Here is a 15,731-nt window from a genome sequence, read left to right as displayed (position 1 = left end):
TTCATTCTCCTTCCAGGTCAAAAGCTACTGGCTTGGCCCCAGTTATGCCAGAGAAGGTCCAGAGAGCAACGACATCCGTAGAACCAACGTGCCGGATATTCGTGTGGCGTACCGCAGCGAGACACTCTCTGAGGAACTGCAGCTCATCATTCACGCTGTGCGCACTGAAGAGCTGGACACCATAGATGAGGAGGACTCTCTGTCCATGGGCCCTCTCCCTGGAGGACGCTGATTTTACGAACACACCAAATCGTCCTGTGAATCCATAAGTCCAACTAGCATGACACTGAAGACACATGGTGTCTGTCATTTATCTTATATATAGTACAAACACCTCCAACATTATCTATAGAAGTATACTGCACACTGACAGCCAAGGATACAAGTCTGACATAGCATGCCATCCTCTACCTACCTAATTTCATTGAGTCAGTTTTAGGTTCCAGAAAATGATTTAATCACCCTAAATCATGTTTCAATTTCTAAGTTTATATTCATTTAATTTACTCTGTTATTCAGGGACATGCTTGAACTCACCAGAATATACAAAGCATGTAGTTTCAGTATACTGCAGAAACACTGACAACCAGCACACTGACGCTTGTCATGCTGCTAAACTATACGTAATGCATATATCATCTTTATTATTCAAGTTTATAATGAAGGACCACTGGTTATGTAGGATTGTAATATTCAGTTTCACATACCAACACAAACAACTGTGACAGGTTCCATGTTTTGAGCCACTGCAGTGCAGCTTTAATCATGGGTGTAAAGTGCAAATGATGCAGAGGAGTCCTACATGAAGAGAGGACCTGATATATGGTGCACTGTGTGGCTTCTTTTTACCAAATCGCACACTAAATTGTTCTTCCATGAGATGGAGACAAACTCCAAAGCCTCCAAGGCGCAGCATCCTGGGGTTGACTGCAAAACATTCCGTGAAATAAATAGTCCTCTTCAGCTGCAGTAAGCGTGGAAAATCATATAATGGTATTTATTAGGAGAAAGGGGAAAATGTAATGTAGCTTTTAGCCACAGCACAAATATGTGTGGATGGACATTGTCTAATGAACGCCCTCACTGTGACCTTGTTGTAGCCATGAAAACCTGGACCCTGTGCCCTTCCTAATGACCCTCTTTGACTCATTCCTCCCCCCTTAAAAAAAAAACAAAGTCTCCCCTTGTGCATGCATTGAAGTGTACATAGCAGTATGCACAAAGCCAAGACTTCACAGTGCCTTTTCCTTTTCAGCTTTGGGCACTGCATGCCCAGATTCTGTCTTTACTCGAGGAATGTTGCTTTGTTTCTCTTTCTCTACTTACATGTGCTCTTTGTTTGCATGCCTGCATGAATAATGGATGGCAGAGAGAGAATGATTGTTTACACAGTAAGCTGTAATGTAAAAGCATCTTTACTGATTCAGAGCTGCAGACAGGCTTTCAAGTCAGAAATCTGTTACAGCTAACAGATTCAAACAAACCATGTAGATATGAGAAAAAACCATGCTGGGACATGGTTAAGACCGTTGCATGGTCCTTGTAGCAGACATTATTTTTTGAATCACCCAAAACGGATTAAAGCTGGGATCATGTTTTATACCGTACGTCATCATGTTATCACATCCTGCCACTGCACACGCTCCAACCTCCCAACCAGCTGTGAGTATTTAAAGCAGTTGGAACATACTGAATGCTTAGACTAGGAAACTATCAGCCTTTCTTTAAATGACCAACTGTAATGTATAATTATACATTCATGTATGTTTCTCATTAGTAAGGAAAAAGAGATGTGTACTTATCTTACCCAGCAAGAACACTAGCTTCTAGGTGTTCAAGGGATGCACTGGAGTTGTGTGCTGAACTTGGTGAATGTTTGTTGGATTTCATGTACAAAGTGTATTTTTTTAAAAGTGATATAGAGATAAGAAATTTTATATTCACGGTATATTAATGTTAAAATTTAACAGTTTGATTCGCAGTATGTCTTGAAAGTAGAGGTTGTTTTTTTTTAATACAGTTGAATGTTGTCAGCCTTTTTAATTTGCTTTCTGGATGCCATAATTATACAGGAGCCATTTTTCCTCACCTGCGTACTTATTCAGGATAGCTGCACTTCACACAGACTTACATGTAAAATTAGCCCTATTTTTGCATTGCATCTATATATCTTGTCATATTCTACGTTTACTGTCGAAATAGACAAATGTATGTTTATTAAGGGAATGTAGAATCTGCACCGGCCTAAACCTTTTCCATCCATTAACTTCACAACTTGTCACTTCAAGGTTACATGTTGTTTTTTTACACTCAGCACAAAGTAGTGCACACATTACAGCGTGCACCCTACCTCACAAAATACTCACCTCTGATCAGTGTCATGTTACAGCTCTGTGGTGTGCCACAACTAAGGATAATGTTCACTCTTGATTTATTGATCAATTGGGGCATTAATGAATACTTAAAGTTTGTTTGCCCAACAAATGATCCAAACCCCCCAAATTTCCCTTTTCCTTTGATACCGCACACAAACAACTAATTAACCATTTTAGATACTTGAACCACCAGATTGTGGTCATATTACCTTCTAGAAATTGTTTAAAAGATGTATTGTTTTGTAGAATTGTTATTGTTTTTTCAGTTTTTTGCCAATCAAATACTTGATTAATCACTTGATGATTGCACATGACAAATGATTCACAAGTTAGCGCAGTTCACACTATTTACCGTAATACATCTATTAGATGTCATCACAAATCAGTATTTGATGTTGGAGCAGTTATTCAGATATATTCTATATTCACAGATTTCTAGTTCAGTTACTCTGGTTCACATGTTCACACTGTGTATTTCTACTTTACAGTGCACACATTGCCAGTATTCTGAGGCTAACAATCAAGATATGTTTGTGTTAGCTGATATGTTCCTTGTTTGTTTTCACAGTTTCACAACTTGTTGATGTTTTTAATTTGTTTCATTTCATGTTTAACAATCTATAGCCATATTATTGTCTGAAATGGATTGCCAGTGTGAAACAAACTCAGATTCTTCTTCTGGATAGGCTCACCTGTAACGTCTAAATTATGAAATAAAGCATGATAACTCACCAAACCTCTGCCTGAGTCACGGCTAACTTTTATTTACAGCTTTCAGAATGATCAAATCAATTTAATTTTGTTACATAATCCAGGTTATAATTCACATTGTTGACTTTTATTGCTGGAGGAACAACTTACTGATCTCTAATTTACAGCTCTTTATAGCTTATTTGCTGATTTAACCACAGCTTCTTCATAAACATTTTCAATCATGCAGCACATTTCTTTTGGATGTTCCCCTAACTATTAATGTTACTTCATCGTACAGTGTTAAACCATTGTTGACATCTTCTGGTGCATCGTCTTCATGTTTTATCTTCTCTATATGCCAGCCTGCAGAGATGAAATGCAAAACAGTCCCAAAGTCATCAATGTATAAGCCAAATTTGATCAGCGTAATGATAATAAATCTGTGGTGAAACTTACTGCTAAGGCAGAGCGGACAGCTTGTAACTGGAAGAAGACCCGTCCTCCTTCCTCTGGACACACCTGCTTCAGCTCCTCTCTGGTCATCCCGAGCAGCATGGAGCCGCTCAGCATGCCCAGACAGCGCACAGTGCTGGGAGAATCAAAGATACATTTATAGTTTGTTCTCACGAGGACAGATGATACCTAACCGAACTGTGATGTATGGTTTGAGTTGAGGTTTTGCAAGTAACCAATGAAGGTTAATGAGAAAAATATAATGGCAAAGATAAATGAGGTGTTATCCCATTTAGTGATTCATGCCTTTCAATTCTGGGAATTTTAAATGTATTTGCATTGTAAATTAAATTGTAAAAATCCAAGCAGGAGAGGAAGATATATATCTTGTCTACTAATTAGACTTCAGCTTCACTTGATCCTACATTTCCCATAAAGCAACTGTGTTTTCTTAGACCTAGTTGCATCCTAGGCCCAATCTCAATGTCCACCCTAAGCCCTCAGCCCTTCTTGACTTAATTGACGTCAGCTGTAAAGTGATTGAGGGCAGGAGGCTGCAAGGGCTCAAAACCATAGAACTGGGAATGGGACAGCACTTTGCGATTTTGCTCGTGACCTGCGTGACGTCATGAAGCTCACCTTAGCGATATTAGGAATTTTTATAGCACAATTTTTACTTTCCTCAAATTCAAGGCGCTTAAGGGATGACTGACTGCCATGTGATCAGGCTCTTACTGTACAGACTGCTTAACCACACAATTTAAAAAATATAGATAGGCTATACAACTATAAATATATAAATTATACTGTTTATACACATATATGTGAAGATTAATAGATTAAGGCTGTTTTCTAAATTTATACTTGCATGCAAACGTTTTTTTACCTGTAAATTTAATTGGAACTTTCATGCTTCTTTTTTACTGTCACACTTTTTTAAATTTCGTGTTACTGCGTTGAATGCTATGAACTATGGGTAATTCCCTTAAGCTAAGTCTGCAAAAATACCCACTTACGGAAAGGGGGCATAATGGGCTCAACAAATCAGTGAGAGATCCCTCACACACTCGATGATTTGACAGTGGGACAGCCTTAAACCCTCACGGACTTAGCGGGAATGCACCTCAAAGTCAGTGAGTGCTTGAGGGTGGACATTGAGATTGGGCCCTAAAGGACAGTACTTCCCATTTGTGACAGTGCAAAGGTTTTAAATCTTATGTAAGATAGACAATTTAACCATGACATCATCAGGGTTATATTTAGCAAGCTTTCACTTTTCCTCCAGAGCCAAAGAAAACATTTAGTCAGACCTTTGTCAACCTTGAATGGTGCTTCTAGAGTAGAATAGAAAATCGATGCGCTGTCCCTTTAAAGTAAAAAAAACTAAAAGAATTCACAGAAATACGCAGACCTTAAAGCAGCTTTTTACATGTGTTGGTTAAATTTGTGATTGTCATGTATCTTCCTTTGACAGTGACAGAAGAAAAAGAAGACATACTGTTGGAGGGAACTGACCTCATCATATCTCAATAAAGCAGCTGATTCTATTATCGTATTTGTGAATTCAGTCATAGATACATAATCATCAGCAAAGGCTGATGGGAGTGCATAACAATGAGTCAGATTCTCATCTTGTGTTCACATCTAAAAATGTAATACACTTACCTCATATACTATACTTTATCAATTTAAATAGGTTTTATTTATACATCCTCTCATACCTGTATGTACTTACATCTTACTAAAGCCCTTGTCTTCCAGCCAGGCTTTCACTTCTGCAGCCTTAGACCTCCTTGTCAGGGCAGGAGGGCCTCCATTCTCCTGAGAAATCTAAACAATAATAAAATGTTATTTCACTTTTATGCAAGGTTGGACACTACCAGCACCATCATGTTGTACGCCAATGTGGCTTAAGTCTCTATTAGTTCTCTTCAGTTTTGCAGCTTAAATACGCCCTTAAATACAGCCTCACAACATATTTAATGAGTCACTTGTTTCTCTCTGTGATCAAACTGTTTTGTGCCACCATAGAGATTTTTTTCGCTCTAATTTACTTTGGTAAATGTCAGCCAAAAGGTCAGAACTACTGAGAAGTGACATATAACACAGGCACTTCAAGTAGGTAGAGAATGCTCTATTAACTAGAGTGCTGTTAGAAAGTATTCACTGTATAGTGCATTAACAGCTGAGGAGAGGTGTGAGTTTGTTATCCTTTAATAATGAATAAAACTTTAAGATGTTTTTTTAGGACCCACCTCCTTAGCCTGCTCATCTTGAGACTCCAGGACATTATTAGGGACAAAGCCCTCCTCCCCTCTGCTGTTCTTGATCTTCCACCACTGCTTCGACTTGTCTAGCAGCTGTGAACAACACAAAACAGGTTAGAGTCTTGAAGAGTGAACGTTGCAAAGTTTAAAAGCAGTAGAGTACAGAAGGGGGAAAAAAGAGCTGTTTCATGTCAGTGAATCTCACCTCGACTATCTCTCCTTTTCTGACGGAGAGCTCTCTGTGGTTTCTTGAGATGAAGTCAAACAGAACTCGCATCGGACCCTTTGACTCAACTGGACTGAAAATGCATCAAAAGACATCAAAAGCTTCATAGTTTAAAACATTCACAAGACATTTAATTTTGAATAACATGCTTGAGTTTACCGTGCTTTTTGTGGGGGAGGAGGAGCTGGGGTCCACTTTGCAGGAGCCTAAACAGTAAAAGGACATGGACTGGTTATGATTTGTCTCCTTTGAAGTCAAACTGTCCATTTACACCAGTGTCTTGCTTAATATGTTTTCCAGGTGTGTACCTTGCTGGGTGCAGGCTCTGGACTTTCCTGCCTCCTCACAGGTGTTCCAGGTTCAGATTCTGCAGACACCTCAGGGGGCTGCCAGCCATCGAAGAACACCAGATTGTATGTTGGGATGTCCTCATCGTCTTCAGGCCATTTGGTACTATTTATATTTTCAACAATTCAAATTATCATTATTACATCAAAAACATTTTATTTTCATAGCTGGTTAGCATAAAGCTAATAGAAGCTGCCTTCTGTTCTTTGGGGTAGTTTAAGGTAGTGGTACCACCCTAGAAGGTCATGAGAAAAAATCATGCTCATAAAGGAAAATAAAAGATGAAGAGTCAGAATAGAATTTTATTTAAGAAATATTGAATACTTTTACTTTTTTTAGGCCTCAAATTGTTATTTAAATTCAGCCACCCAACCTTCTGAGAAATTTAGGGGAGAGGTTTTCTTTAGGTGGAACATCTCACAACTCTTCTGAAATGTTAACAAAGAACCAGGACTCAATGTATACGCGAAAATGTTGTATAAGCCCAATAGAAGGCCAATAGTAATACAAATTTCAAAAGCGCAAAATAAATTTGTATCTGTATTTCATTATAGGAGAAGAGCATTTCAAGAATCACACTATATGTAGGCCTATGTCCTTTGTTGAAGTTGCGCTATCAACTCAAGCTCCTCCTCCATCCTGGTAAATGCTTGAAATTTCGCACTGGCTCTGCTATGTATCAGTGTAAACAGGAAATGATAAATGACTGATGCTGGACAGACTTGGATTTAGCCAATCACAAACAAGTACCATGGTCCGGTTTCTTAAAATGTATTTTTTGATTCTGAAATGTATTTTTTGATTTTGAAATTTATTTTCTAATTTTGAAATTTATTTTGTGATTCTGAAATTTATTTTGTGATTCTGAAATTTATCTTTTGATTCTGAAATTAATTTTTTGATTCTGAAATTAATTTTGTGATTCTGAAATTTATTTTGTGATTTTGAAATTTATTTTTTGATTCTGAAATGTATTTTGTGGTTCTGAAATTTATTTTGTGATTTTGAAATTTATTTTCTGATTCTGAAATGTATTCTGTGATTCTGAAATTTGTTTTTAGTTGTTATTAATAGTAAAGACAATGGTCTCATATGGACAATTAATAGTTTAACAGGACCAGCACTGTTCACTGTCCTACCTTGGGATGTTCCAGGCGTCTCCCAGAGACTGCCACAGCTGGTCCTCTTCTGCAGAGGCCTCCTCACTCAACAGACGGATACACGTAGGGGTCAACAGGGGAGCCACAATGGTCTGTGGCAGCTCCTCAGGGCAGTGAGATACCACCTGATGAGGTAAAGCATAACTTCAAACAGGTGCATAACCGCTGTAGCAAGGTCGCAAAGATTTGACCACCTAAATAAGAGCAGTTTCATGGTGATTTTTAAGAAAAAAAATGTATACATGTTGTTACGAGTTATATTCAGCTGCAAAATTTCCGAGACGTAGTAACTTACGAAGCCCAATGTTGAGAAAAAGGAGTGAACAAATTCAGGAGCACTGGGCTTATCAATCTGTCCGTTGAGCTCCGCCTGTCAAAGTAAAAAAATGCTTCCTTTAAAATCTTATCCACACATGCAAAACTGTCACATTCACAATAAACAGTCATAACCTGGACCAAGATGATAGTTTGTTAATGTGGTGTAAAACACATACCACAAGGTTAAAACCACATTTGATCTTATGGAGACACTCTTCAAACTCTGCAGCAGGAGGCATGCCATCTGCACCTAAAAAGTCAAAATAAGTACACAAAGAAGCAGTTACTGGATTTCTATAATATAAAACATACAGTGTTAGCTGTTGTTTAAAAGGTCTCCATACAGATTTTATCTACCGTCTTTTTCTACATTACTGTACCTTTTCCTTTCTTTTTCTTCTTTTTCTTGGAATTTTTGGCGACGACTGCAGCAATTTTTCCCATGAAGATCTCAATGTCACTTACTATATGATTCAAGATGTCCTGTGAAGAAAGCAGAAAACAGTCCCTACATGCTTCTTTAAAATGTAACTTAAGGTTTATCTTGTTTTAAAGATTTTAGGACACTCACTACATTCCTTTCCAGATCTGTGTATGGGCGTTGAGTATACATAGGTTCTTCGATGAGGGTAGGCTGAGGTGTTGGTGCCTCTTCCTCCTCCTCATCCTCTTCCTCCTCTTGAGACAGGTCCAGCTCAGAAACAGGGACGTCATCCTCCTCTTTAAGTCCAAAGAAGGCTGAAGGTTAGTATCAATTTTGACTGGTTAGTGATCAATACAGTGGGTGTATTTCTCTTATCACAGATTTACCGTAATCTGGAGCTGGCACTGAACTGACTGGCGGCCTCGTCTCATAAGGCCCAGTAGATTTATGGTTTTTCACTCCCGCATATCTAGCAACCGATTCTGCATTACTGCTTCTAAAAGTGTGAGAGTCATGTTGAGGAAAAGTTTTGTTTAAGTTTGTGGTATTTGCTTTCACTATCTTGAGATACCTACCTGATGCTTGAATTGTCTTCCCTGTGTGAGATTGCCTGTTCAAAATCCTTTTGAACAAGGTCAGCCTGGAAAATACAACATCACCCCCCAAAAAATGTAAAAAAAATAAATTTCTGAACTTTCTTGGAACAATAACAGCCATTTTTTGTGGTTTGTCCTCACCCTGACGTCCTCACACTGAAACATAAAGACAGTGGTGGTGTGTTTCTTCCCAAGTTGGACTGATAATGTGAGCAAGGAGGGAATTGCACCAGAATTAGGCACAGCTTTTAGCTCCTGGATGTCACTCAGAGCCATAGACTCAAGCTCCTCCTGGAAAACAGTAAAAAATGTGTTTGTATACAAAGACTTAAATTCACAGATGAAAAAAAGGACATCTACTCAGTGAACTTCCTGACTTAGAAACAGGAAAACAAAAAATGTGTTCAATTTGTAGTCTGTTTCTACACCAAAATCACCTGATCATAATCCTCTTGTCTTGATAGCGCATAGTAGTATTTCCTACGGCCACTAAATACTCTTTTTTGGGTGATAACTTGGAGTTAGAGAAAAATGCTGTAAGATTGATTGATAAGCTAAATAATATTGGTGCACAATAACAGGAACCAGGATTGTACCTTGAGCAGGGGCAGAGCTAGACTCTCAGCGCAAATGGGGCGTAGCATCCTCAAGGAGCCCTTCTGATAGTCAAATTCACAACTGTAAAACAGCTGATATATTTTCTCCCCTACTTATAAATAAAAAACACAAATGGACACGTATTGATCCAAGACAGCCCATAAAAGACGACAGGTTGCTTGTCCAGTCCAAATTTTTCAGCTGCAACGAAGACAGCACACAGCACTCTACTGCATTGATTAATGAATGGTTCAGCACCGACACCGATGGACAGCGACAAGCAGGTGCATTGTCCAGTACTGTCTTTCTCAGGATTAACAAAAACATTAAATAGACACAGCGGTCTACAACACAGTAAAGTTTATTTACACATCGAGTAGACACAGCGGTTTAAATGCAAATTCAAAGGCAACCCTAACCCTAATCATAACCCTTATCATAACCCTAATCATAACCTTAACCCTAACCCTTACCCTAATCATAACCCTAAAACTAACCCTAACCCTAACCTCAACTCTAACCCTAACCCTTAGTGATGTGTCATGATCAAAAGCTGCGGCTCTGATAGTGGATGCTTTATAGTGAATCAGAAGAAACTGCTCTCATCAAGAGAGAGCTGGCTCCCAGTTTTTTCCTTTCACTGCTTGCCATTGTTTCATTTCTGCTTCTTTCTTGTTTTCAATCACTGTAAAGCCCTTTGGGTTGCATTTTATTTGTATGAAAGGTGCTATATAAATAAAGCTTGATTGATTGATTGATTGATAGCTCTCACAGTGTTCAGCCCCAGCTCTGCCCACAGCAGAACTTTGTTTTGATTGGTCAGCATGGCGGCCATGCAGCCAATTCACATGTGAGGATACAGGTGATGGAGGGGAGGCTGTGTATCGTGGCTACATCTGTTCCTTCAGAGAGACTATTCTCAGAGACAGGGCAAATACTCACTGGGAGGAGAAATCCGATCAGCCCATCCAAGCTGAGGCATCTGATTTTTCTAAATACCAAACTGAGGACATTAATAATGTTTCCTCCAGTTTGGATCTGGTTCTGTTTGCTTGAGTTTGGTTCTGTTTGCTTGAGTTTGTTCTGGTTCTGTTTGCTTGAGTCGGTTCTGGTTCTGTTTGCTTGAGTTTGTTCTGGTTCTCTTTGCTTGAGTTGGTTCTGGTTCTGTTTGCTTGAGTTTGGTTCTGGTTCTGTTTGTTGGAGTTGGTTCTGGTTCTGTTTGCTTGAGTTTGGTTCTGGTTTTGTTTCCATGAGTGTGGTTCTGGTTCTGTTTGCTTGAGTTTGGATCTGGTTATGTTTGCTTGAATTTAGTTCTGGTTCTGTTTGCTTGAGTTCGGTTCTGGTTCTGTTTGCTTGACTGTGGTGCTGGTTCTGTTTGATTGAGTTTGGATCTGGTTATTTTTGCTTGACTTGGTTCTTGTTCTGTTTGCTTGAGTTTGGTTCTGGTTCTATTTGCTTAAGTTGGTTCTAGTTCTGTTTGCTTGAGTTTGGTTCTGGTTCTGTTTCCATGAGTTTGGTTCTGGTTCTGTTTGCTTGAGTTTGGTTCTGATTCCATTTTCTTGAGTTTGGTTTATTTGTACAATAAAAAAAGTTTGGTTAAAATACTAAACAAAAGTAATAATGGTTTTGTAACTAAATGCAGAAAATTGGGCAATTATAAGGCTTTTCATAAAATCACTGCACATAAAAGGGTTTTCAACACACAAACCATTATTTTTTGCAATGTTAAGGTAAAATATACAGCTATAAAAGATCCTAAACTAAGAGCCGTTCGGGAGTCGAAAGAGCCGGCTCTCTGAAAATAGCCGAACTTCCCATCACTACAGCAGTGGAGGGGGAAAAGCATATACAGATTCTCTGCAAGGGAGTCCAACAAACATTATACTCTGCATCTATACATGACACACTCTCTGTCAGGTGACACACCTGACAGGTGATAACCCTGGCACTCCTCTTTGATCACGACAGTGAAAAAGAGGAGGGTGTGTCTGAAGATGAAGACCATCTTGTGGTTAATTCTGACTCTGATGATTCTGATTATGAACCAAATGAGGAAACCGATATTCATATTCCTCCAAGCAGACATTCACATCAAAAATGGGGAAATACAGTGATCTTCATCCCAAATATAAGTCAGGCAAAACTGTCTACAGAAAACATTATAAAGACAGAGCCACTAGGATAGCAGTGACTTGTGTAACAGACATCAAGTCAGCTTTTGAGCAGGTCATGATAAATAGTAAATGATAAATTGACTTGTACTCATATATCTCTTTTCCAGTCTTCTGACCACTCAAAGCTCTTTTACATCACTCGCTCACCCAATGATGGTAGAGGCTGCTATAAAGGGACCATCAGTATTAGCTAATCTCATTCTAGACATTCATACACCACTGAACAACTGAGGGAGCAGTTTGGGGTTCAGTGTCTTGCCCAAGGACACTTCGGCATTTGACTGCAGGAGCTGAGATCGAATAGAGACAAGCTGTCAGCCATTAGGAAAGTGAGGGACAAGTGGGTAGAGCAACTTCCACTACTCTATAACCCAGGCCTTAATGTCACAGTGGATGAAAGGCTAGAGGCATTCAGAGGTTCCTTCCATTTTAGGCAATGTACACCTTCCAAGCCAGCTAAATACAGCATCAAAATCTGGGCAGTATGTGACAGAAGAGGTGCCTCCTGTTAATTTATTAACATCACTTCATAAAAAAAAAAAAAATCAAAAATCAAAAAATCAAAAAAAAAAAAAAAAAATCTATGTCATGTAAAACAATGTATTTATATTTAGGTCTTTCAAAAGTACATTAAAAAAGCTTTAACATTAATTTTCATAAAAAAACATTCCTCATTGAACCATGATCTGTGAAAATTAAAGAACACCTTTGCACCAAATATTGATTTAAATGGTTAGTAAGGGAATTAATATTGAGATTAAAAAATGTTTATTGGGATTTTTTTGAGTTCTGACACTTCTGGATAATTAAACATGCCCCGGGTCAAGCTGACCCACGAACATTATTGCTGTCACTAAGAAACAAACCTAACAGGAGGGTTAAAAAAAACAACAACCAATAAACAAACATTAAAATAAAATACCTGATTATATCATAATTTCTCACCCTCCTTCAACTCTCAGATCCTGCTCACCTTGGTTTCGGTGTCTGTGAGGAACAGTGCGGCTCCACGGATCTCCAGTATCATGCTCTGAGCCCACACACGACCCATCCCGTCCAACAGCTTCAGTCGCTCCACACAGTCTGCTACATTTCTCAACTCCTTCCCATTCAGGTCACAAGTGAACAAGTGCTGTTGCAAACAGGCGTTAAAAACACAACATTAAACATAGCTTGACTCAGAAAGGGTCATACTTTTGTTGATGATATCATGTGTTATACCTCCACTCTGTACTGAAACTTTTCCATCATCTTGTTCAAAGATTCTGCATAATCCTTCCTCTGCACTGTACAGACGTAGAACTGTATGAGTCATAATGTTCAACTGAAAGGGTGTAACCACTGATTTTGAGTAGTGCTACAGTTTTCCAACTTACTGTAAATTGATCTTGCACTGGGCATTGATAGATTTGATATTTGTGATGATACCTCATCATTAATTGAGTATCCACTGTCAAGACAAATGCATGCATTTTACAGCAATGATTACAACAATAGAGGGGATGATTAATCAGCCATATTAATTTATAAAAAAACATACTTTGACTGGATTGATCCAGCATAGCTGCTGGTGTCATTTCCAAATGGACTGTCAGTCCTGGACATTGTAAGTACTGATCCAACACTCCTGCAACAACAAATATATGATGATGATATAATTCATATGAACCATACATTTTCAATGTCAGCGGAATGAGCTCACTCAGCAATCTGAACGTGGAATGAATCTCTAAATAATCCACTATACAAAGCTAACACAATCTTGATCATTTCAAGCTATCAAGTTCAACTTACATTTTAGAGCTAAGACAAGTCCTTGCTAAAAAAAAAAACACCTTTGTTTACAGTGCAAAAACTCAAAATTTTACCAAGTGAAATCGTCTCATTTTTAATCAAAATGTCTTATCCCACTTGATGTATGATACATTTACTTAACAAGTAACATTTGAGCAAGTTAGAGAGACTTGTTTTAAGACAATGCATCTTAAATATCTTGTTAAGTCAAACAATCTTGAAATGTTCTTGTTTTGAGCTGTAATTTAGAAGAAACAAGGTTTATTTTACATTTCATACATTTTTCAAGCTGAGATCTTATTTGTAGAAGACGGATAATGTTAATTAAGACAAACCCTTTACTTGATTTAAGTAAATGCATTTTATTGAATAATCTATCAGAAAACAGCTCCATTGATAAAACAAAGAAAGAAAAGTTGTTTTTAAGGGTGGGTTTCAGTTTTCAGACACTGTTTCATCTAAATCAGATAAAAATATACATCTTCAAACTACATGCACACAGTGAAACCCCTACTTTTGAGCATAGCTGGCTTATCCTAAAAAACAACATGACTGAATCTTAGTATATCCAGCTAACTGTGAGGAGACATAATATCTCAAAATGCTCAAATTAAACTTTGTAATCTCATTCCAAGTACAAGATGGTCTTAAACCTAGAGAAGTGCTGTTATAATAAAGATTAAGGTGAATTTATCTTAAATGAAGAAGTTGACATAAAATGTATTAGTGCAGAAATATTTTTTTGTGTGAAAAAATACTAATTATTTGCATTCCTGGCTTATTCTGAGACAATACGCTTTAAAATACATGCTTAAAATAAGTTTTCCCTGCTAATTTTAAGATCAAAGTTTTCTTAAGATTATGTCTTATTTTAAGAAATCTTACCAAGCAAATTTTCACTTGTTCTATTGGCAGATTTTTTGCTTATTTCAAGGTAAAAGTACCTTGAAATACGTTTTTTTTTACTTGTTTTGTGAGGGGCATTTTTTCCAGTGTGAAGCAATAAACCAATACATTTTATCAAGATAATATACAAGTGATTATTGTCACCTAGCGACGCAGCACTGAGATCCACTTCACATCTATTTAGTGCTGTTTATGTATGTAAAGTTTTTTAAAAACTTGTTAGTTAACTGTTACTTACCAAATGTAGGTAAAATTGGTCCAAAGTAAATTATCTTTTTCAACACAACAAAACAAATATAACACACATTTCTAGTTTTTAGTTAATTAATCATTGAGAACATTTTACAGTATGTTGAATACATCTTCTTTCTGTTTTGATTGGATCTGCTCTTCAATCTAAAGATTGTGGTCATGAGCATTTTGTTTAAAGTATGCCAAATGAAATTCAAACACTGAAAAATTATTCAACGCACACCCATCACGCAAATAACAAAGCTGAACCCAAATCACTGTGATTGTAACTTGTCAAATCTCTTACCTTTAAATTCTGGCAGTCAAATGTCGCTGTTACTTTCTTCTGTTATTTAACTTTCAGTACAAACACAACTCGTATATTTATCCTGTTCCTCAGACAGCGACAGCGAACACCCAAGACTTCCTCATAAAAGAGGGCAAAGTCCACCCTCAGTAGCATAACCATCAGGAAGATATTGAGCGATCCTGTTGTGGGTGTGAGATCTTTAGTGTGGCATCTCCACTGAGCAAAGGTTACCAGATAGGGAGGAAGTCACCAAACCCTGGACTATAAATCCGAGCCTGTGCGCCCAATCAGCATTTTGTTATATTTCCATCGACAATTTCAAGCAAATCATGAGATACCCATAACAGTGTTCTAAAAATAGAACTCCAGAGGGGAATCGATAAGCAGCATTTATTCAGTATTTTTATTACATGTTATCAAGTCCTCATCAGGGAGTGTCTTATCTTTATAGAACATCCTTTTTATTGTTATGTAGGTACATATTTAAATGAAAGAACAATTTTATTAAGTTATAGCACTTCACATCAGTCTGTTTCTCCCCTAATGCAAAATTGAGTTAGAGTAACACTGCTAAATATTAGCCAAAATGGATTCCTCTGTGATGTAATGGATTAATAGCGTGACTTTATCTAGCCTGTGGGATCTGGAACAGACCTAGATCGTCCTCTGAAGTCCATTTTGACATTATATGTGTTCAGGGTTCTGATCATTCATTTTAACATACATTCATTTGTTTTTTGACTGGAACAACTTATCAGAGAAGGTGACCACTCTCTCTTCATGAGATGTCACGATTTCAACTTCTGGTTGAATGATTATGCCTAATGAGTGTTTGATTTCTGACACTATGAGAGGAATT

General features: G+C 37.8%; 2 protein-coding genes across 4 annotated transcripts in view; one reads left to right on the top strand and one right to left on the bottom strand.

The window, feature by feature from the left end:
* The window catches only part of LOC117818349 (AMP deaminase 2-like), a 34,482-nt gene extending 31,367 nt beyond the window's left edge, over nt 1-3,115 (top strand). For all 3 annotated transcript variants that reach the window (XM_034691197.1, XM_034691187.1, XM_034691205.1), the window contains one exon: nt 17-3,115. In XM_034691197.1, coding sequence (XP_034547088.1) covers nt 17-232 — 216 coding nt within the window. In that variant the 3' untranslated portion in view covers nt 233-3,115. The remainder of the gene's footprint in view (nt 1-16) is intronic.
* eps8l3a (EPS8-like 3a) lies at nt 3,116-15,074 on the bottom strand. The gene is made up of 20 exons (XM_034691217.1): nt 14,870-15,074; nt 13,172-13,258; nt 13,008-13,081; nt 12,853-12,917; nt 12,605-12,763; nt 9,002-9,151; nt 8,840-8,904; nt 8,651-8,760; nt 8,412-8,560; nt 8,221-8,323; nt 8,017-8,090; nt 7,818-7,892; nt 7,502-7,647; nt 6,323-6,467; nt 6,174-6,220; nt 5,994-6,087; nt 5,777-5,881; nt 5,257-5,351; nt 3,525-3,657; nt 3,116-3,431 (listed from the first exon to the last, which is right to left on the bottom strand). Exons 2-20 carry the CDS (start codon nt 13,234-13,236, stop codon nt 3,420-3,422), a joined length of 1,866 nt encoding a protein of 621 aa, XP_034547108.1. The 5' UTR covers nt 13,237-13,258; nt 14,870-15,074; the 3' UTR covers nt 3,116-3,419.
* Between the last annotated feature and the right edge of the window lie 657 nt (nt 15,075-15,731).

Source organism: Notolabrus celidotus, chromosome 1 (genome assembly GCF_009762535.1).
Source record: "Notolabrus celidotus isolate fNotCel1 chromosome 1, fNotCel1.pri, whole genome shotgun sequence".
Lineage (NCBI taxonomy): Eukaryota > Metazoa > Chordata > Actinopteri > Labriformes > Labridae > Notolabrus > Notolabrus celidotus.
Note: the sequence above shows the minus strand (reverse complement) of the source record. Positions and strands in the feature narration are given on the sequence as shown.

Bases quoted from the DNA above. Each gene is read 5' to 3' on its own strand.
- eps8l3a (XM_034691217.1), bottom strand. From the start codon at position 13,236: ATGTCCAGGACTGACAGTCCATTTGGAAATGACACCAGCAGCTATGCT. The intron at 6,468-7,501 runs GTAGGACAGTGA...AAATATAAATAG, and splicing joins GACGCCTGGAACATCCCAAG to TACCAAATGGCCTGAAGACG. The intron at 6,221-6,322 runs GTACACACCTGG...TTTACTGTTTAG, and splicing joins CAGAGCCTGCACCCAGCAAG to GCTCCTGCAAAGTGGACCCC.